This window comes from Pelobates fuscus, chromosome 1 (assembly GCF_036172605.1).
Source record: "Pelobates fuscus isolate aPelFus1 chromosome 1, aPelFus1.pri, whole genome shotgun sequence".
Classification (NCBI taxonomy): domain Eukaryota; kingdom Metazoa; phylum Chordata; class Amphibia; order Anura; family Pelobatidae; genus Pelobates; species Pelobates fuscus.
In genome coordinates, this window is record NC_086317.1 from 276,801,018 (window position 1) to 276,819,536 (window position 18,519).

General features: G+C 37.6%; 1 protein-coding gene across 1 annotated transcript in view; it reads right to left on the reverse strand.

Annotated features, from left to right (window-relative positions):
• The window catches only part of LOC134567660 (uncharacterized), a 484,351-nt gene that overhangs the window by 191,251 nt on the left and 274,581 nt on the right, over positions 1-18,519 (reverse strand). Inside the window, exon 81 of the mRNA XM_063426051.1 lies at positions 15,516-15,639. Coding sequence (XP_063282121.1) covers positions 15,516-15,639 — 124 coding nt within the window. The remainder of the gene's footprint in view (positions 1-15,515; positions 15,640-18,519) is intronic.

Consider the following 18,519-nt stretch of genomic DNA (forward strand, 5'->3'; position numbering starts at 1 on the left):
CCCCCCTAATAAATAAATACCCTACCTATCCCCTCTTCCTAATAATAGTGGGGGCAATAAATTAAATATCTCTATATAAACCATTAATACTTACCAGTAGCTGTCTGCCACAAAAAAAGCGAAATAAAAATCCATAAACTCTGTTGAACTAAGAAACCAATCACAGTGCTCTGACAGGTAAATCTTAAACCTTACCTGATTGGTTACCTGCAAGGCTCAAGGTTTACTTTTTAAATTAATAGCCCCCTAATTGCAGGGCATGGGTGGGGGCTGGAGAGGGACACTATGCCCTCCCCCCCTCCCCCCTTTGTTAATTATTTAAATAGGTGCCACTCAGTGAGGGTGTGGGGGACCTGTGCCGGGAACCCCTTTATTGAATTTTTTTTTGGGGGGGGGGGCTTTTTTTTTTCATCTGTGAGCAACAACTGGCTGCTCACTGTTTAGTATACATGCCCCCACTGGCGGCATTGTAAGTAGAGGCAGAAGGGAGCTTATAACCTCCCTTATTTACTCATACTAAGTATTTTTACTTTAAGTTTGTTTCAGTAGATATCTCCCTAATACTTGTGGGATTTAGGTGGCCATCTACTAAACAGCTGCAAGAAAATGTCTCCAGTGCCCATATCTACTACAGGGGTACTACTTTTGAAGATACAACACAATAGTACATTCCATACTTAGTGTTAAATAAAGTCTACAGTTATCCTATCTTTGAATTATTTTCCTAAAGGAATTTCTGTATTGTATACTCCTCCGTTTACTGTAACCAATAATTGAAATATTGATATATGGAAAGCCAGAAATGTTCATTTTGTGTAAAAAAAAAAAAAAGATAGCTGCACTGTATTTTGCTGGATTTTCCAATAAAAAAAAAAAAGTATGTAGCAACATTTTAAGACTACTTCAAATTATCCCCTATTGTATTCTGTCGTGGCAGAAACAATTGCTATGATTACTAAACTACATTACACTCCTACTGGGTGGCAATCAAAATGAGTGTAGTCTAAAATTAAGCTAAAATGTTAATAGCATATCAAATGGTAAAAGCAATATGCTAGAGACTCACAAAGGAAACCCTGCATATGTTCAAACCTATTAATCTATGCCAGTCTCTAATGTTGTAAGTGATGTCTTGTCAATCGGTGTCAAATGTGGCATCTTCCTAATGGAAAGCAATCTACAGCCATTAATCTAGCACATGTTGAGGGAGCGTAAACATCTCAGTGGTGTGCCACTGCCCTCTAGTGTGATAAAACAAAGTGTGAGAATTTTTTGTACATGAATAAAATAAAATATGATTCTATAGAGGAAAATATGCTTTATTACTTTCTACATATAAATAATTGCTTTATTTCCAGAAATAAAGGTTGCAATATTAGCTCAGTTGCATGAGGAACACTTTAATATATCAAAATATCATAACAAAAAACTTTTTAAAAAGTATTCAAAGATAATGTATTTCAAGGACATAAACTGATTATATTTGTCTTTTTTTTTTTTATTGATCTAGAGTTTTTTGCAGCTATACAGCAAATTGTCTCATATAATATGCCATACACCAGAGTATACCATATTTCTGTATGCATTAGATACATTTTTAAACTATTTGTTTTGGGTTAGTCACTCTCTGCAGGATTTAATTTTAGTGCTTGTGTTTAAAGTTACAGCAAATAAAGGTCTCACTTAGAATTGCATGCTCTGAATGTGCCCGAATTCCCGTTTTTTTCTGTGTTAACTTTTATTGATGATAAATGTTTAAGTTTAAGAACAGAACTTTCATCTGGAAATTTTACTAGAAAACAACTCATATTTATAGCTAAACACAAAAAAAAATAAAAGTGTATTCACATCCTACGGACATCTGGAAACAACAAGAAAAGCACGCAAATTGCTCTTGCATGGGAGTGTTTTCCCACTTCCAAAGCCAGTCCATCTGGGTAATTTGTTACATATTGGGGATTTAAAGAAACACTGTAGCAGTAGGAATACATATGTGATGCCCCTTATCATTTTGCACCCCCTCCCCCCGCCACCATCTGCACAAAAACAGAAATAAATAAATACAAATAAACAAATTACCTTTTCTCTAGCTCAGAGTCTCCTATCTGATAATGTTGAACTATTTTTAAACATTGAAGCTAGGAAGCACTTGTGAAATAGTGATCATAATACGGTATAATTTGAGATTAACTAAAAATATATGTATAATGGTTATACAAAAATGCTTAATTTTAAAAATAATAATTTCAAATTGACTGGCAGTAACTATTCGCTGGCAAAAATAAAGAGGATAAGTGGTATGTCTTTTAACAAATTCTACAAAAGTATATTCTCAATGCATACATTTGGGGAAGATATATATGGGGACACCGTTGATCATGCTCTCCTTCTTCAAACTCTTTAATCACTCGGTCTCTGTTACTCTGTCCTCTCGTGGTTTTCCTCTTATCTTTTCCAACGCTCATTCAGCGTCTCCTTTTCTAATGATACCTCCTCCCCTTGTCCTGTCTCTGTTGGAGTCCCACAAGGCTCTGTCCTTGGTCCCCTTCTATTTTCTCTTTATACTGCCTCTCTTGACAAACGTATTACCTCCTTTGGATTCCACTACCACCTGTACACTGATGACAACCAAATATATCTCTCCTCCCCTGACCTCTCTCCTGCCGTCCTGCAACATGTCACTGCTTGCCTTTCTTACATCTCTGACTGGATGTGCTCCCGCTTTCTGAAACTCAATCTCTCTAAAACTGAGCTCCGTGTCTTTCCTCCTCCTAATACTGACCCTCCTCTTTCGCTCTCCCTTCAAATTAGTGGTATCTATCCTTGCAAGCGCACTGTCTTGGCGTCATACTTGATTCTGGCCTCACTTTTGAGCCTCACATACAGTATGTTGCCAAATCCTGTAGATACCATCTTAAAAACATAACCTGCATCCGCCCCTTTCTTACACGAGATGCTACCAAGGAGCTTGTCCATGCTCTTGTAATTTCCTGCATGTATTATTGTAACCATCTCCTAATTGGTCTTCCCAAAAGCCGTATTGCCCAGGTACAGTCTGTAATGAATGCTGCTGCCAGACTGATTTTCCTCTCTAGTCAGTCCTCTCATAACCTCACCCCTCTGTCAGTTTTTACATTGGCTTCCTGTATCCTATAGGAGTCAAATCAAAGTGCTAACCCATCCCTATAAAGCACTGAACAAGTCGAGCCCCTCTTATATCTCTTCACAGATCCATAGGTATGCCCCTTCTCGGTCTCTCCACTCTGCCCATGACCTTCTCCTGTCCGCTACTTGCACCCGTACGTCCAACTCACGCTTACAGGACTTCTCGCTGGCTGCTCACTTCCTATGGAATAGCCTGCCTACCGCCCTTAGTCTATAATTGTTTAAGAAGTGCCTTAAAACCCATCTCTTTAGGAAAGCTTATGGCCTCCCAGAGTAATCTCTACCTCATATACCTGTCTCTAAAGGGCAGCACTCTACTCTCTCCTCCAGCTCTGCTTTACTTCCACCTTATTTGATTGCTATTTCCTGTCCTAATGTGTTTTATACCCCACTTCCTATAGACTGTAAGCTCATTTAAGCAGGGTCCTCTTCAACGTATCGTTCCTGTAAGTTTTATTGTAATTGTCCTATTTATAGTTACATCCCCCCTCTCATAATATTGTAAAGTGCTACTGAATGATAAGGAGGAGGAGGAGGAGGAGGAGGAGGAAGAGGAGGAGGAAGAGGAAGAGGAAGAGGAGGAAGAGGAAGAAGAGGAGGAGGAAGAGGAGGAAGTGGAGGAAGAGGAAGAAGAGGAAGAAGAAATAACTACATTTACAAGTGTCATCCACAAATACTTAGGGAGCATAGTAGAGAAATATCCATATCACTGCTTTTCAGGATTAATATCTTTAAGGAACTGCAACAGAGGATTGGAGAAATGCAGATGTAGTGTGTAGATTTAGAAAGTATTTTTACGCCCAATCTGGAAACTCCTGACCTGTGAATGGGAAATTACTTGCAGTCCTGTTAAGGGATACTATTCAGGAATTCATTTCTAACACTATCATTATTAGGAATCAACATTGTTTTATGAAAGACAGGTGATTCCAAATTAACGTAATTGTATGCTATAAAGAAGTTAGTAGAAATATAGATTGAAGTGTTCCAGCGATCTACTTTTTATTTGGTAAGATATTTGATGCAGTTCCACCTACTTTTAGTTTAGATGAAAATTATTCTGTTCTGGGATATAAAATTATTGGATAGAATAGAGTAGTTGTAAATGGAACATTTTCAAATTGCACAAAAGTGGCAAAATGAATGACCTTGGGGTTCTTTCATGTATCCACTTCTCTTTAATCTATTTATAAATGATCTTGAAGTGGGCATTGAAAGTCATCATGCTATACCTTCTCTACAGATGAGTTTGGATAAATTGAGGGACTGGACAGACACATGGAAATTAAACACAGATAAATGCAAAGTCGGGTATTTAGGATCAAGTAACCCACAAGCCACTTATACATTAAATAATGCTCAGTTAGAGATAAAATTAAATGAAAAGGACAATTATAGATAATAAACTAGACAACAGTGTACAATGTTGGTCTGCCATTGCAAAGAATATAAATGTTGCCTTTTCATAAATCATTGGTAAGACCCCCACCTTGAATATGCAGTGCAATGTTGGGCACCAGTTTTAAAAAAGGATATTGCAGAACTAGAAAATGTGCAGAGGTGAGCTACACAATTTTTAAGGGGAATAGAAAACAGTTACACAGAAAGCCTAGAAAAAAGGCATATATAATAGCACTATACAAATAAACACAAAGTCAGCACAAACCTCTATGTGCTAATCGGTTCATTAGCAGGAATATACATGAGACAAGAGGAACCACTGGAAACTGGGAAAAGGGCATTTTCACCCAACTGCAATTCATCTAAAACTATCTGTGACCATATGAGTTCCAGAACTCTGAGCTGAAATGTAGCTGAATTATGAAACAAGCGTGGACCATCATGGGCACTCTGACCGGTCTGTGGCTATGCAGCCTCACAGGCAGCAAAGTAACATGCACTGGGTGTTCTAACGCCTTTCTATCATGGCAAACATCAAGTTATTTAGCAATTTGAGCTACAGTAGCTCTTCTGTGTGATCAGACCAGACTGGCTAGTCTTCATTTCCCATGTACATCAATAAACCTTGGGCTCCCATGACCCTGACACCGGTTCACCAGTTGTCCTACCTTGCACCACTTTTGGTAGGTACTAACCACAGTATAGAGGGAACACTCCACAAGACTTGCCATTTTGGGTATGCTCTGACCTAGTCGTCTAGCCATTACTAGCTGGGCCTTGTCAAAGTCACTCAGTTCTTTTCACTTGCCAATTTTCCCTGATTACAATATATTAAATGCATAACTGACTGTTCAATTGCTGCCTAATATATCAAACCCTTTGACAGGTGCCATTGTAATTATATAAGCAATGTTATTCTCTTCACCTGTCTGGTTTTAATGATGTGGCTAAACAGTGTATAAAGCCTTAAATAGGACAAAAATCACATAAAATCAAAACAAATAGAACAAATAGAATAGAAATCAATTCCAGGGAAATACTCTCAGAGAAATATTTACCAAGTGTTGAGTGCAATTGACAATTGGATTAAATTTCATTCATATGGTGTTTAAGTTTTGATTAATTTTGCCCATGCAATATTACAGGAAAAACTATTCGGTGAACCAAAATGGAATGAAAATGCACCTGTTAGTGTACTGTAAAATATATACATTTTATAAATATTAGACTTCATATGAATATTCAGCAGAATAGAATTTTGTCTGTTTTCTTTTGTTTCATCCTAATTCATTCCTTCCTCCAATCCTAAGAGGGTTACATTAACAAATAAAACCCTGTGGTTTTAAGGGAGTTTATAAGGGAGTTTTCCACCCTCCCTCATGCCCCTGTGCACCATACCATGGGTAGGGAAATAGCTACTTAACAGAGTAGTGGCTGTTCATTGTCATAAAAGACTAGAAACTGGGCAGCTATTGCTGCCCAGTCACTAATACAAAAGGATAGGGACCCAATAAACAGGGTGCTACAAATAAATAATAAAGCAGGGGGACATAGAGTCCCCTCCAGTTCTCCCACCCCTGCAGTTGGGGGCCATCGGATGAGGACTATTAAATAAAGTAAATGAGGGGAACCCATCCATGAGAGGCAGATGGGACCTTTAAAAATAATACAAATAATATCTCCCTAACCCCCTTTACCCTAAATTCCTGTTAATAAAAAATACTCATCAAATGGATATGTGCAAGTATTTAGTTATATTTGTTAACTGCTAGAAAATCACTCATAAAATGTGGTGATTGTTTTGCACTTTTTTGCACTTAATCTATGTACCATTATTCTATTGTTAATTAGTGGTCACTTATGCTCCTTAATGGGTATCTTTTTGCATTATATATATTGTTAGATAATAGTACACTGTTTTAATTGATTTTGTGCACCAATGTATAGGTTGTCACATAAGTTATTTTTTTTTCATTTTCAATCAGATGTTAACTTGTTTTAGACTTTTTATCCCCTGCTCTGTAAATTGAACTTTAATCATACACAAGAGGCTCCTGCAGGTTCTAGAAAGCTGATAGCAGAGGAGAAGATAAGATATGCTAGATTAAACGGACTGTGCAATAAAGGAAACTAGAATATCTAGGTTCCTTTTCAGGGTGCGTTTAGGAAAACTGGGCAAGTCCAGGGCCGAATTAACATAGGGGCTGGTGGAGCTTAAGCTCCAGGCACATGCTCATGGAATAACCCCATTGATTTTTTTTTTCTACTCTCCACATGCTCTGCTTAAGTATGGAAACTTAAGCACGGCCCGTTTGTTATTTATAATTATCAATATTAATATTATTCTTATTATTAGTATTACTATTGTATTACTATTTCAAAGTATCTTTTTGTACCGTGTTTAAAATTATATAGATGTAAGCTGTATCTGTACTTGAATGAACCTTTTTAAAAAAAAAAAAAAATGAAATTAAAGATTTATATATATATAAAAAAAAAGTATGGAAACTTAAGAGGGATCAATGGGAACATGTTTGTTAACTGGCTGACTATGAAATAGCGGCCACCCAGGGGAGCACTCATTAATTACTTCCCTTGCGGATTCGCACTTATGTTACTGTTGCAAACGTTCTAATTAATTGGTGTGAACATTCTAATGGGGAACCGGGGTGCAGGGCATAACACACGTAAAGCCTGGGGAAACACAATAATACAAAGGGGAAAATACATCAATGAATGAACAGAGGTTCTGGCAAAGGCACCGAGGATGTAGTTTTGTCACAAGTGCTAGGGGACAATCGTTAGAAAGCGTGGAGAGAGCGCATCATTAGACACATTTATGCCAAGCTCAGAGTGCTGTCTGCATAGTATGCCCTTCCTTGGCCAGCCTGCATGATTAGCAGGCAGTCTGAAAAGCGTTCACCCTCTTTGTGCATGTTCTCCCATTTGGGCGGTTGATTTGCGTCAGTGGCCCACCTTTTTACCACGTCCACCAACATGCTGCTTCACTGGACACTGCTGTTAGAGGGTATGATTTAATTGAAAGATGAAATCGAGGTATTTGTATGTGTTTTCTTATAGCTATTTCCTGTGAGTTTCCCTCCAGCACCACATCCGTCAGAAACATGACACTTGGGAGGAATGACTGTTCTAGTGTTTTCTGTCGATAAGATTCTAAACTTAGGCCCATCATAATTGTCAGCACTAGGCCCAATGGTCTTTTAATTTGGCCATGTGCAAGTCATATGTAGGGAGGTGGGAGAAGAGCAAAGTGATTTAGCTCCTGAATGGCAGAGGATTGACCAGTGAGAATATAGGGCATGAGCTATACACCAAAACTGCTTAATTAAGATAAAGTTGTTTTCGTGCTTATAGTATCCCTTTAATTGAAAAATGCCTAAACTTTGTATATGACAAAACAGAAGTGAAGTAAACAGCAATGTATTCAGAGGAATCCTTCACTTTTAATACTTAAAAGCATTTAATGCATCTAGCTAAAAAAATAAGCTGCAAATCCATGCAGCAATAAGCAAATGAAAGTGCTTCCAATGCCATATCCTCGAGTAATTTTGGCACCCTTGGTAAATATGAGCAGAGAAGGCTGTAAAAGATTAATACACAAGAATACTCTTCTCTCATCGGTATCAAACAAATGCAAACAACGCAGGTTTATAAAAACAAAAAACAAAAATATTTGTTAAATATATATCTGGCACAATTATTGGCACCCCTCTCAAAAATATATTTGATGTATATTCCCATTGATTTTTTTTTTTTTTGAAAACTTGGGCTTGGGAAGTGGCTATAAGAAAAAGCATTGATAATGGCCATTGTCACCATCGGGGCAAAAATTAAGAAGTCGCAGTCAACTGGAAATGTTATCAACCTGGAATAGGATGTGTGTCTATATTGTCTCAGCATGCTGTAAAGAGGATAGTTCAAGTGGCCAAAAAATCTTCAAGGATCACAGCTGGAGAATTGCAGAAGTTAGATGTGCCTTGGGGTCAGAAAGTCTCCAAAACTACAATCCAACAAGTTGTTTCGAAGAGTTTCAAGAAAAAGGCATTTACTCTCATCTAAAAATAAACTCAAGCATCTTCAGTTTGCCAGATACAACTGGAACTTCAAATAGTATCGGGTTATATAATCAGATTAAACCAAAAAAGAGCTTTTTAGTGATAATAACCAGAAGTGTGTTTGGTGCACAGAGAGGTAGCAATGAGGAAAAGTACCACGTGCCCACAGTTAAATATCAGTTAAAGTCTGGTAAAATCCCAGAAGGGCCTCTAAAAGCTGACTTAGTGCTGCATTGTAAACATTGTAGTTTCTCTAAAACTGCAATGCTTTACATTGCAGCTCTAAGTGTGATAGGAACACTGTCCCCAGACCACTTCAATGTGCTAAAGTGGTCTTGGTGTCTATAGTGTCCCTTTAATGTTTTTGGGTAGTTGTTCTGCCAGAATGCCTTGACATTTTGTTAGGATACATGGCATCATGGACTTTATCAAATATTAACACATATTAAATGAACATCTGACTGCCTCTGCCAGAAAGCTTAAAATGGGCAGTGGTTGGATCTTCCAGCAAGACAATAATCCAATACATACATCACATTTAGCTTACTGACTACAAAATCAAAATTTTGCAATGGCCATCTCAGTCTCCTGACTTGAGCCCCCCCAAAAACCTGCTGTAAATTGAAGAGTAAAGTCCAACAGCATTGACCTTGAATTTGAAGGATCTGCAGAGACTCTGTATGGAGAAATGGTCTAAGACCTCTTGACATGCATTCTCCAACCTAATCGGGCATTATAGGAGAAGACTCAGTTGTTATCTTGCCAAAGGGAGACAGGACAAATATTAACTAAAAGGGTGCCCATTGTTGTCCCACACATATATTTAATAAAGATTTTGAACATAAAAATACTCTGCTGTCATGGATAGTAAACAATCAAAAGGTTAAACACTATAGACAATTTTTCACAGCCTTCTTTGCTCATATTTACCAAGGGTGCCAATATCAAAACATGGCACTGTAGTGACAGTAACTAATGTATGGCAACAAACGCAGATGATGAAAAACTCTCCAAAAATGTTTAACTGACATACACGTGTTAAATGGCTAGATCTCAGCTCAAGGACAGGGTGTTCTTTACACTTTGTATTGGTTTGTGTATATTGAACTGTCTTTTTCCCCAGTTGTACAGCACTGCAGAACATATTGGTGCATTATAAACACCAGTAATAATAAAAAAATAATAATAATTGTGGGTATTATAACTTATCATAACAATATCATCATTTTTGTGTTTGTTTCTTTACATGCTAATTATGTATTGATCAAACTGCTTAAGGTGCTAATCTCCTTTTGCAAACTGTTTAAAATCAGCTATTCAACTAATGTTCAATTAAATACCTAACATAATAAAATGCAGAAGTTTATGATATGCATGTGAGGAAGGATTGGGTGGATGGGTGCATCGTGTCCCGAAGGCACAGATTTTCAGGTATAAAAAAGTAATTTGCTAGAATTTCAAAGGTATCTGCTTTCAAAAACTACCTTCCTTCTTGTTTACTGCAGGCTGTCTGCTTTAACAACCTCCGGTGGGATTTCTCACAGCTCATTATGCAAAATCACTGAGTGTGCATTCACCCCCATACTAATCTTCCCACATTGTACCTTTTGTTTTTGATGTACCATCCTACCATGTCTGTTCTTTACAAATACAACCATATGCAGACATCTTTGTGTTACAGCTTTCAGTTTCTCTGCCAAATATTTAATGCAGGTCTCATTTTACATTTTTCTGAGCTATAGCAAGGGGCCAAAAAAACTGTAATAACTTGCAAAAAAAGAAACCATACACTCAAAAGAAAATAGCATTTCTAAATGAGCCTCAGATGTTCACGGTTTACGTAAGGACAGACTATGTAATCTCTCCACCTGTGCATGCAAAAGATATCATTATTTCTATCCTTTTATTAGTGTGGCTCCATCATTGTATTATTGCTCTGGAATATATAAAAAAAGAGGAACTAAGATAATCATTGATGTATTTAAAAATACATAAATGGTTAAATTGCTGTAGCACCTGCACAGACTTGGAACCAGACTGAGCCAGGACTACACAGCCTAAAGACAAGCAAAAATAAAGTATATACACAGGAGGCCTATATAAAATGCATACATACAGTAAATGGATGACCGCCAATCTCAATGTGAAGCCATAGGTATTAATAATGAAAACTGCATGTTTAGTTACTATAATTGTATACCAGTGAAACAAACTGCAATTATTTAAATGTATCCCCTGTTGCAGCTTATAACTACAATACATCACAGACTGGCAGTGCAGCAGTTTGATGAAAAAAAAAGAACTATGATTAGAGTTATCACTGCTCTGCGGTTTCACCTTTTACATGTCCTGTAATACAGTCAGGTAATGGAAGTAGTTAAAACCATACATTCGAATGGCAAGCAAGCCATTCTGAAAAAGAGTTCAAGTCTACTGTGGCAGTCACAGTTCATCTGATATTTGGACCTAGAAATTCAACAGACACATGTCTAGTCACTTGTCTCTCTTTATTATTTTCCAAAGCGGCTTTATTCAGTCTTTGCCCTAGTATTTTCTCAGCTAGCTTATTCCTAAACACTGTGCAGAGTGTCTCCAGGGCAAATACAATGGCTCATTACATGGAATCAAGAAGTGGTCAGCAGCTGCATGCAATTAACGCAGCTTGAGCTTGGTCCTATAACAGCACGTTCTATCGATGTATAATTATATCCAAGATGTTCCTCTGAGTGACTGTATATCAGAACTAATTCTCTGCTTTAAAAAAAGGCGCTAGGTGAAAGTTTAATAAAAAAAAAAAAAAAAAGGGAACCCATGTAAATTACTTGAATTATCTTCCACTGGTGTTTTAATGTTTGAGCTTGTTTCTAAGACTTCAGTTGATTTAATTTATGTATTATAAACGTAATAGACAGCATGGTTTCAGTTGTTACTTTTTTTTTTTTTTTTAAAGCCATATGCAAGCATTATGCATATACTTTGATCTCCATCACACGTAAACCCTTTATTTAAGAAGTTTTTAAGGTTATAATGATGTATTAATATGTCTAATTTATTTTCCATACATGTAGCGACCACCACAGGGGTAGCTGAAGTAAGCGAGCTGCATCATAAGGCATTTAAGTGTCATCTACAAAAAAAAAAAAAAAACAATCTTACCTTGATCCATATGCTTTAGTTCCTGATGCACTCTTCATTTAAGAATTTCCCTAGTAAACTAACTGGACAATAGTTTTGCGGCACTGCTAACAGATATAAAAGACTGGCAATGGGATTCTGAATTTCTTACAGTAGTTCTGGACTTCACCATTGGATTGTATACATGGGCGACAAATTGAACTTTAAATCCAAGTTGGTTTGATTTGTGGGTTTCCTGTGGAAAGTCTTGGACATTTCTTTAAGTCCATGGACAATGAAATGTAGAGTCAAAATATCATTAAAATGGCCAAGCAGCACGGACGTGCGTGGAAAGAGCTCCCGCCAGGCGGACAGCAATAACGCCGATACCGGCGGCCACAGAGCTCGTACACCCATCGGGGTGCGCCACCCGAGACGGGGGTGCACCACAGCACCGGAGGAACCTTTTCCTGAGCCTGTCGGAGCCTGGGGCCCGACACACGACTTGCGGCCTGCGGGAGTGGATGCCGGGGAGAGGCGGCCGCTCTCCTAGACGCCGGAACCCCCAGAGTCAATACCGGTCTCCTACCCCCCCCCCCTCTGGACCGGTGGGGGTCATCCCGGTCCCTATCAGAAAAGCGGGCACAGTTTGAAGCAGAGAAACTCGGCTAAATAGTCGACTGAAACGAAGGGTGTCTGAGCATGCCTAAAATGGCCGCCCAACAAGGGCCAGTGAGAAAGCACGCAGACAGCTACCCACACTCGCAGCACCTAGAAGCACTGGACCGACTTTGCTCAAAGTTCTATATTATACTATGCGACAGAGGGGTGTTGTACCTTCAAGCGGCTAAGATGGTCTCCTCATGGCTCCGTCCTGACACCCGCCGACGCCACTACGGAGCCCCACTGCGGGCCTTCGGGGAGGACAAGCAGACCAAAAAGCACCGGCAACAACGGCGGCGGACGAAGGTACGGAGCACACTTGGTGCATGCCACCACTCACATACAAATAAGAGCGGGACAGCCAGGCAGCCACAAAGCCCCGGCAAAGCACCTAGACACAGCACCCTCGACCAGCCAGCCTATACTATGCAATCGGGGAATACAGCAACCTACCAAACCACAGTACAGCCTACTGCCGCACACGAACAAACCAAAGAGGAACCCTGGCCCTCCCCAGTTGCAGAGACTGTCTATCCCAAATGGCCCATATGCGGGGTCGGCTGAACCGGGACTGGAACTGGTGTGATCGTAAGAGGCATGGACGGACAATCCAATCCCAAGAAAAAACTTGCATTCATATAATTTGTTAACATTTGTCGTTACATTGCACCATATCGTTTTAATGCGTTAACACACTCAGCAGGCAGACATCTAAACGACCAGCTTGCATAACAGTAGAATGTTACTTAGGCTCGCCTAATAATCAGCAAATCTTGTTACTGTGCCTTTAATACCCAAACGACACACTAATGTCATATCTTGTATTAACCTGTGGAAAACACACTAGCATGTATGTAAATTCTTGTCATACTCATGTCATTAATATAATTAATCTAGAACTGTTAAACGTTGACCGTCCTACTTTACTTTATTTTACTATTGCTAAGTTCACCGTTTAGCTATGCTTAAAAATATAAAAAATGTGCAATTCCTCAAGCCACTGTCAAACTCCAGTACATCTCTTAACACGCTGATGTGGCGTATGTCGCTACCATGTAACACCCTGCACAACAAAAATAAAGAATTCAAAAAAAAAATATATCATTAAAATATGTATGTGTTATTTATATTTTTATTATCAACTAAAGTGAGTGCTACATACAGCATTTTAAATCCATTTAATACTGAGGTTATTCTCAGCAGAGGAGGAGTAACAATAAGGTGATTCTAGGTGGCTACGTAGGGCCCAGGGGTTAGACAGGGGCCCCAGTACCATAAATTTGCTTAGCTCCATTAAACATTCCTGTGTGAAGAGTAAATGCCTCCCTCCCCCAAACAGGTTACATGCCTAGGGCCCTGTAGGATCCTAATCCTATTCTGATTCTCAGGCTACCTGCTGAAAAGCCCTTACTAATTGTGATCAGTGCTGGGCTTTGCTAGCTTTTCAGCAGTGATCACAGTGTGTGCTTCAGCATTACAGGGAGAAAAGAGCTAGTAAATAGTGGTCACAAACTGCGCTCTACTGGTTTAGCTTAGGAATCTTTCTGCTGATATCAGTACTAATATTAGTAGAGAGAAACCCTTAAGGTTAGAGATAGTGTTAGGGTAGCGTTGGGAGTAGGGGTAGGATAAGGGTTAGTGTTGGTTTAGAGTTAGGGATAGTGTAGGGTCAAGGTTAGGGTAAGTATATGGGTAGTAATAGTGTAAGCATAGGGATAGAGTTGGTATGGGGTTGCTATAAGATAAGCATTAACTGACTAAAATTATTTTAGATCCTAGAAATATAAGGCATTTAACAATCAGGACTAATACATGAATGTATCTTTGGTTCTTTCTTTAGTTGCAGTTTTATTCATACTTAAAGTTGTGTTAGGTATACATATAGGATATTTAAAAAATAGTTATGTCTTTTATAATATATAAATATATGTGCTAACTTAAAGAGAAAAACTTAAATTACAGTGGAACAAAGACAAATTCTTGGCTTTGTTTTGGACTTAGACAACTGCCTCTTTCCTTAAGTGTTTAAAGGGAGAGAGGTCAGAGGAGAAAGGATGCACTCATTTGTGTCAATTGACCAGAAATAAGAGCATATCTGAATGTGAGCGGTGATGGGCCATAGCAGCAAAAGACCACACTGGGTTACACTCTGTTTAGCTGTAAGATAGATGGTGTGGTTGCACAGGGCATGTGATCATCAAAACTGGAGGATTGGTGAACTGGAAAACATTGCCTGGTCTGAAAAAAACATTTGATTTCAACTGGGACACATATATAGTAGAGACATAATTTATAATAAACTGCATTATATCAGTGTTCTAGCCTACCCAGTATTAGCTGCAAAACTTAGTGGTCGAAGTGGAGGATGATAATGTTTAAAGAAGGTGGGGTGCTTTTGTTTTTTTCCACAAAAACCTGGGGATTCCCAGTAAATTATGATGAAATAAATGCCAGTGTGTACGTAGATGATTTGCTATTTTCAATCAATAAATCAGATACCTTCATGACTTCCCAAAATAAATATATACTCAACATTTGATAACTTTAAAGTTAGTTATGATAAGAGTGAACTGATGTCTCAATCTACACCACAGAACCAAAGAGCAAAAAATACAGATTATGGCATATTTACATACTGAGTGTACAAAGACACAGTATCACTGACAAATATTCATTTCATTGTGATCTGCACATTGTCCGAATTTCGTCTGTTTGGGTGATCGTTTGTATTCCAGATTTCTGAACTGCCATACAGACTAATCACAAAACAAATGGCTGTCAAAATGGACGAGCATTTTCATTTGGATTCCTTTTTTATATTCAGAGTTGTACTCTGGCGCCAAAAAAAAGGGATAATTGATGGGAAAAAATATGATTAATTTCTACAAAACAGCCACTAAATGTTGATCTTATCCACAGATCAAGTGAGAAGAGACCAATAGTGGGAAAAAAGTTAGAGAAATATAATCCTTATTTATATATTTCATAAAAAATATTTAATGTTAAACATCAATATATTGTGATCATATTTCACTATTACTACTTGCATACATTTTTGTATTACTTTCCTCAGCATTTATATTTATTGATTATTACCTTCTCTTTCACTGTGTTCTTCATGTTGATCTGTTAATGCTGTTTGGGACTGTAGACCAGTTTTCTTGTCTTCTAAAACTGAAGTTGATATAATAGAGTCTGTCTGGAAATCATCTTTCTCTACCTATGTAACATAAAATATTTTTTAAATGACTTTTGGTTAACATATGATGTATCGGTGTGAGATTGTCATAGTTTAAGAGAGGCAAGAAGTGTTTATTGGTTGAAAAACTTTTAAAAAACACACTAACTCATGTGTCCCTCGTCTAAGTAATCATAAACCAGGAATGCATGGACTTGCAATATAGCTCATATATTTGTCAGCACTGGTCAATCTTCAGCATAGTCCTCTATGACAGTGGCAGAGAACTCTTGAGATTGACTGTAAGAGAAGGGGTTCACATTTTCTGTCACAGTGCTACTCCCTCAGCAAGAGTTTCTTAGGCTTGGAGGTGCAATAGAGGATCCAGGATTGACCTGCGTTAGGAAGTGTCCACATGTGAGTCAAATCACATCTAAGAGGTGGTGCAGACTTGTAGACTATTGCCATATAATAATGCTTAAGGCAAATCAATGTATCAAGCAAGTATTATTAACTGAAATATTTACTGTCTTAGGAGCTGTCATATGCTAAGATGAACCTGGCATGACAGATTCTTTTTAAATGAAATAACAAAAATATTAATATTGTCAATGAGATAGATCAGTGAAATGGCTCAAGTTATTGAATTTCAGAGTCACATGTTCAATTATCGACAAAATCAGCTCAGTGCTTCATCCTTCAGAGGTTCATGAAATGAGTTCAAATAATTTAGATAATAGTAACATACAAACCCCAACATGTGTTTTAAAAACTAACACAGAGCTAAATGTAGCTTGCTCTGCAAGTCACATGTGGAACCCAACATCAAATAAGATCTGTTCCTCATTGTCTGACACTATTCACTAGTGTTCCAATTCTGACTAAAGGAGTTAAATAATTAAAGAAGGAGTTAATAAAAATAATTACACATCTGGCAGTTTCTCACTAGACAAGAAATGTTTATAGTTTTACTATAAAGTTTAGTTTCCTGATCTCATAAATGCTAATATGAGGTTTGGAATTGTAAATGCTTTGAGTGAGACTAAGCATTAAGTGCTCACATTTTTATCCTGTGAGATTTCCAATAGTCGTTTGTTTGTGCTCTATTAAAGCTTTACAGTGTTGTGGTATGGGCTTCATAATACTCTTTAACGTACAAACTTGAGCAGACTCCTCTATTTCCCCTTGGTTATATTTATATTTGTAAATGTACTTTATTTATTTTTTGTTGTGACTACTTTTTCTCATGGGGGGCTCGATTTTTGGCAAATGTTGGCAATGGGCAGGACTTTGGCTTATTAGAACAAAATAAAGGCACCCAGGTATTAAGATTCGCAGAGAAGGCTTTTTTTCAGGTAATACGGGGTGGGGGACCTATTAGTAATGCCCATTAGGGCATTTTAAGTTTTGAAAAAACAAAACAAAAAAAAACAATGTGTTACAAACGGTTATATCAACCCTTTAATGTTGAAGCTGAATGGAATGTGAATGTTAACGTATCAGCAAGTGTGTTTAATTCTTAATCACTATCATTTGTTGTTTTAGTTTATTCTGTGATTTTTTAAATAAAAATTTACACAATTTGTGGAGAATGTTATTTTGTTTCTTTTTTTTTCTAGTATTCACTGACATTTTTTTTTTTTCCCCCAATCTTACTCTTTATTTCATTTATGAATCATTTTTTTTTTTACCTTTTGCATAAGTGGTATAGTTGTGTTTGTTCTTATAGGGCATCTACAAGATTAAAACCCTTTACTTGTCGTCAATCATCCGAGAGGGGTTGTGGGAGGCCTTCATCGTTGATGCGCCCTTTATTGTCTGACTAATATGTTTTTGCTTGTTGAATAAAGACTGGGATGTCAACACCTGATGGCTTTTTGATTAAGTTGGTAAGAGTTCCTGTACATTACTATCAAGTTTAAAAGCAGGGTGCATGCCTATCCTGCATTCTTAATTAGATAATTAAGAAAGATCCCACCTTGGAAATAGGCCTTCCTTGAACCCTGCTTACTATTAACATGCCACCCTTTGCACAAGAGTGAGTGATAGTATAGATTATTGGACAAATCTCCATCACTATTTACCATTTAATTAACACATGTTTTAATTGCAGGTTTTAAAGTCCTCAATGACTACCTTTTTTAAAGGGAGGGTTTTTCAATGTATGCTGTCTTGATAAACTCTGTCCTTGACATTCCAGGAATTCAAGCTACATATTCAATACATTATGCAAATTTAAACCATAGCAAAGGTCTAAAGTTAGAGCAATCAGCTTAAGAATTGTACTTGACAATAATCTATTCCCTCTAGGTTAGATTTCCCAGCTCTTTATATATTTATCATTTTAACCCCTTAAGGACCAAACTTCTGGAATAAAAGGGAATCATGACATGTTACACATGTCATGTGTCCTTAACCCCTTAAGGACACATGACATGTGTGACATGTCATGATTCCCTTTTATTCCAGAAGTTTGGTCCTTAAGGGGTTAAGGGGTTAAATGAAAAGTCAATTTGGGTCCAGAAAATTTCTTGAAAATTAAAAGTCCATCAGTTCAAATCAAATTTTAAATAATCTACATTTGTATTTGAACTATTCCAAGGCACAGGTTTGAAGTTAAAGGTGCTAAATAGCGTCAAAGGGGAACATCAACATAAAAATAATATTGCTGTATTGAAACTGAAGTAAAAGGGACAACATTTTTTAAAGGTCAAAGTTATTTCATTCATATTATTCTCTGAACAATTGATCTGTGTCATTAGTTGACTCACTCCTTCTGTGTCTGATCTGTATAGCCTTTTATGTGCTAGGTGAACATCGAAACATGGTAAATGTCCATTCTCTTTGAAAGAAGTATTGTAGAAGAGAAACCTTCGCCAATACAATGAAATATATATTCCTTCTAGCACCTTAAAAATCATA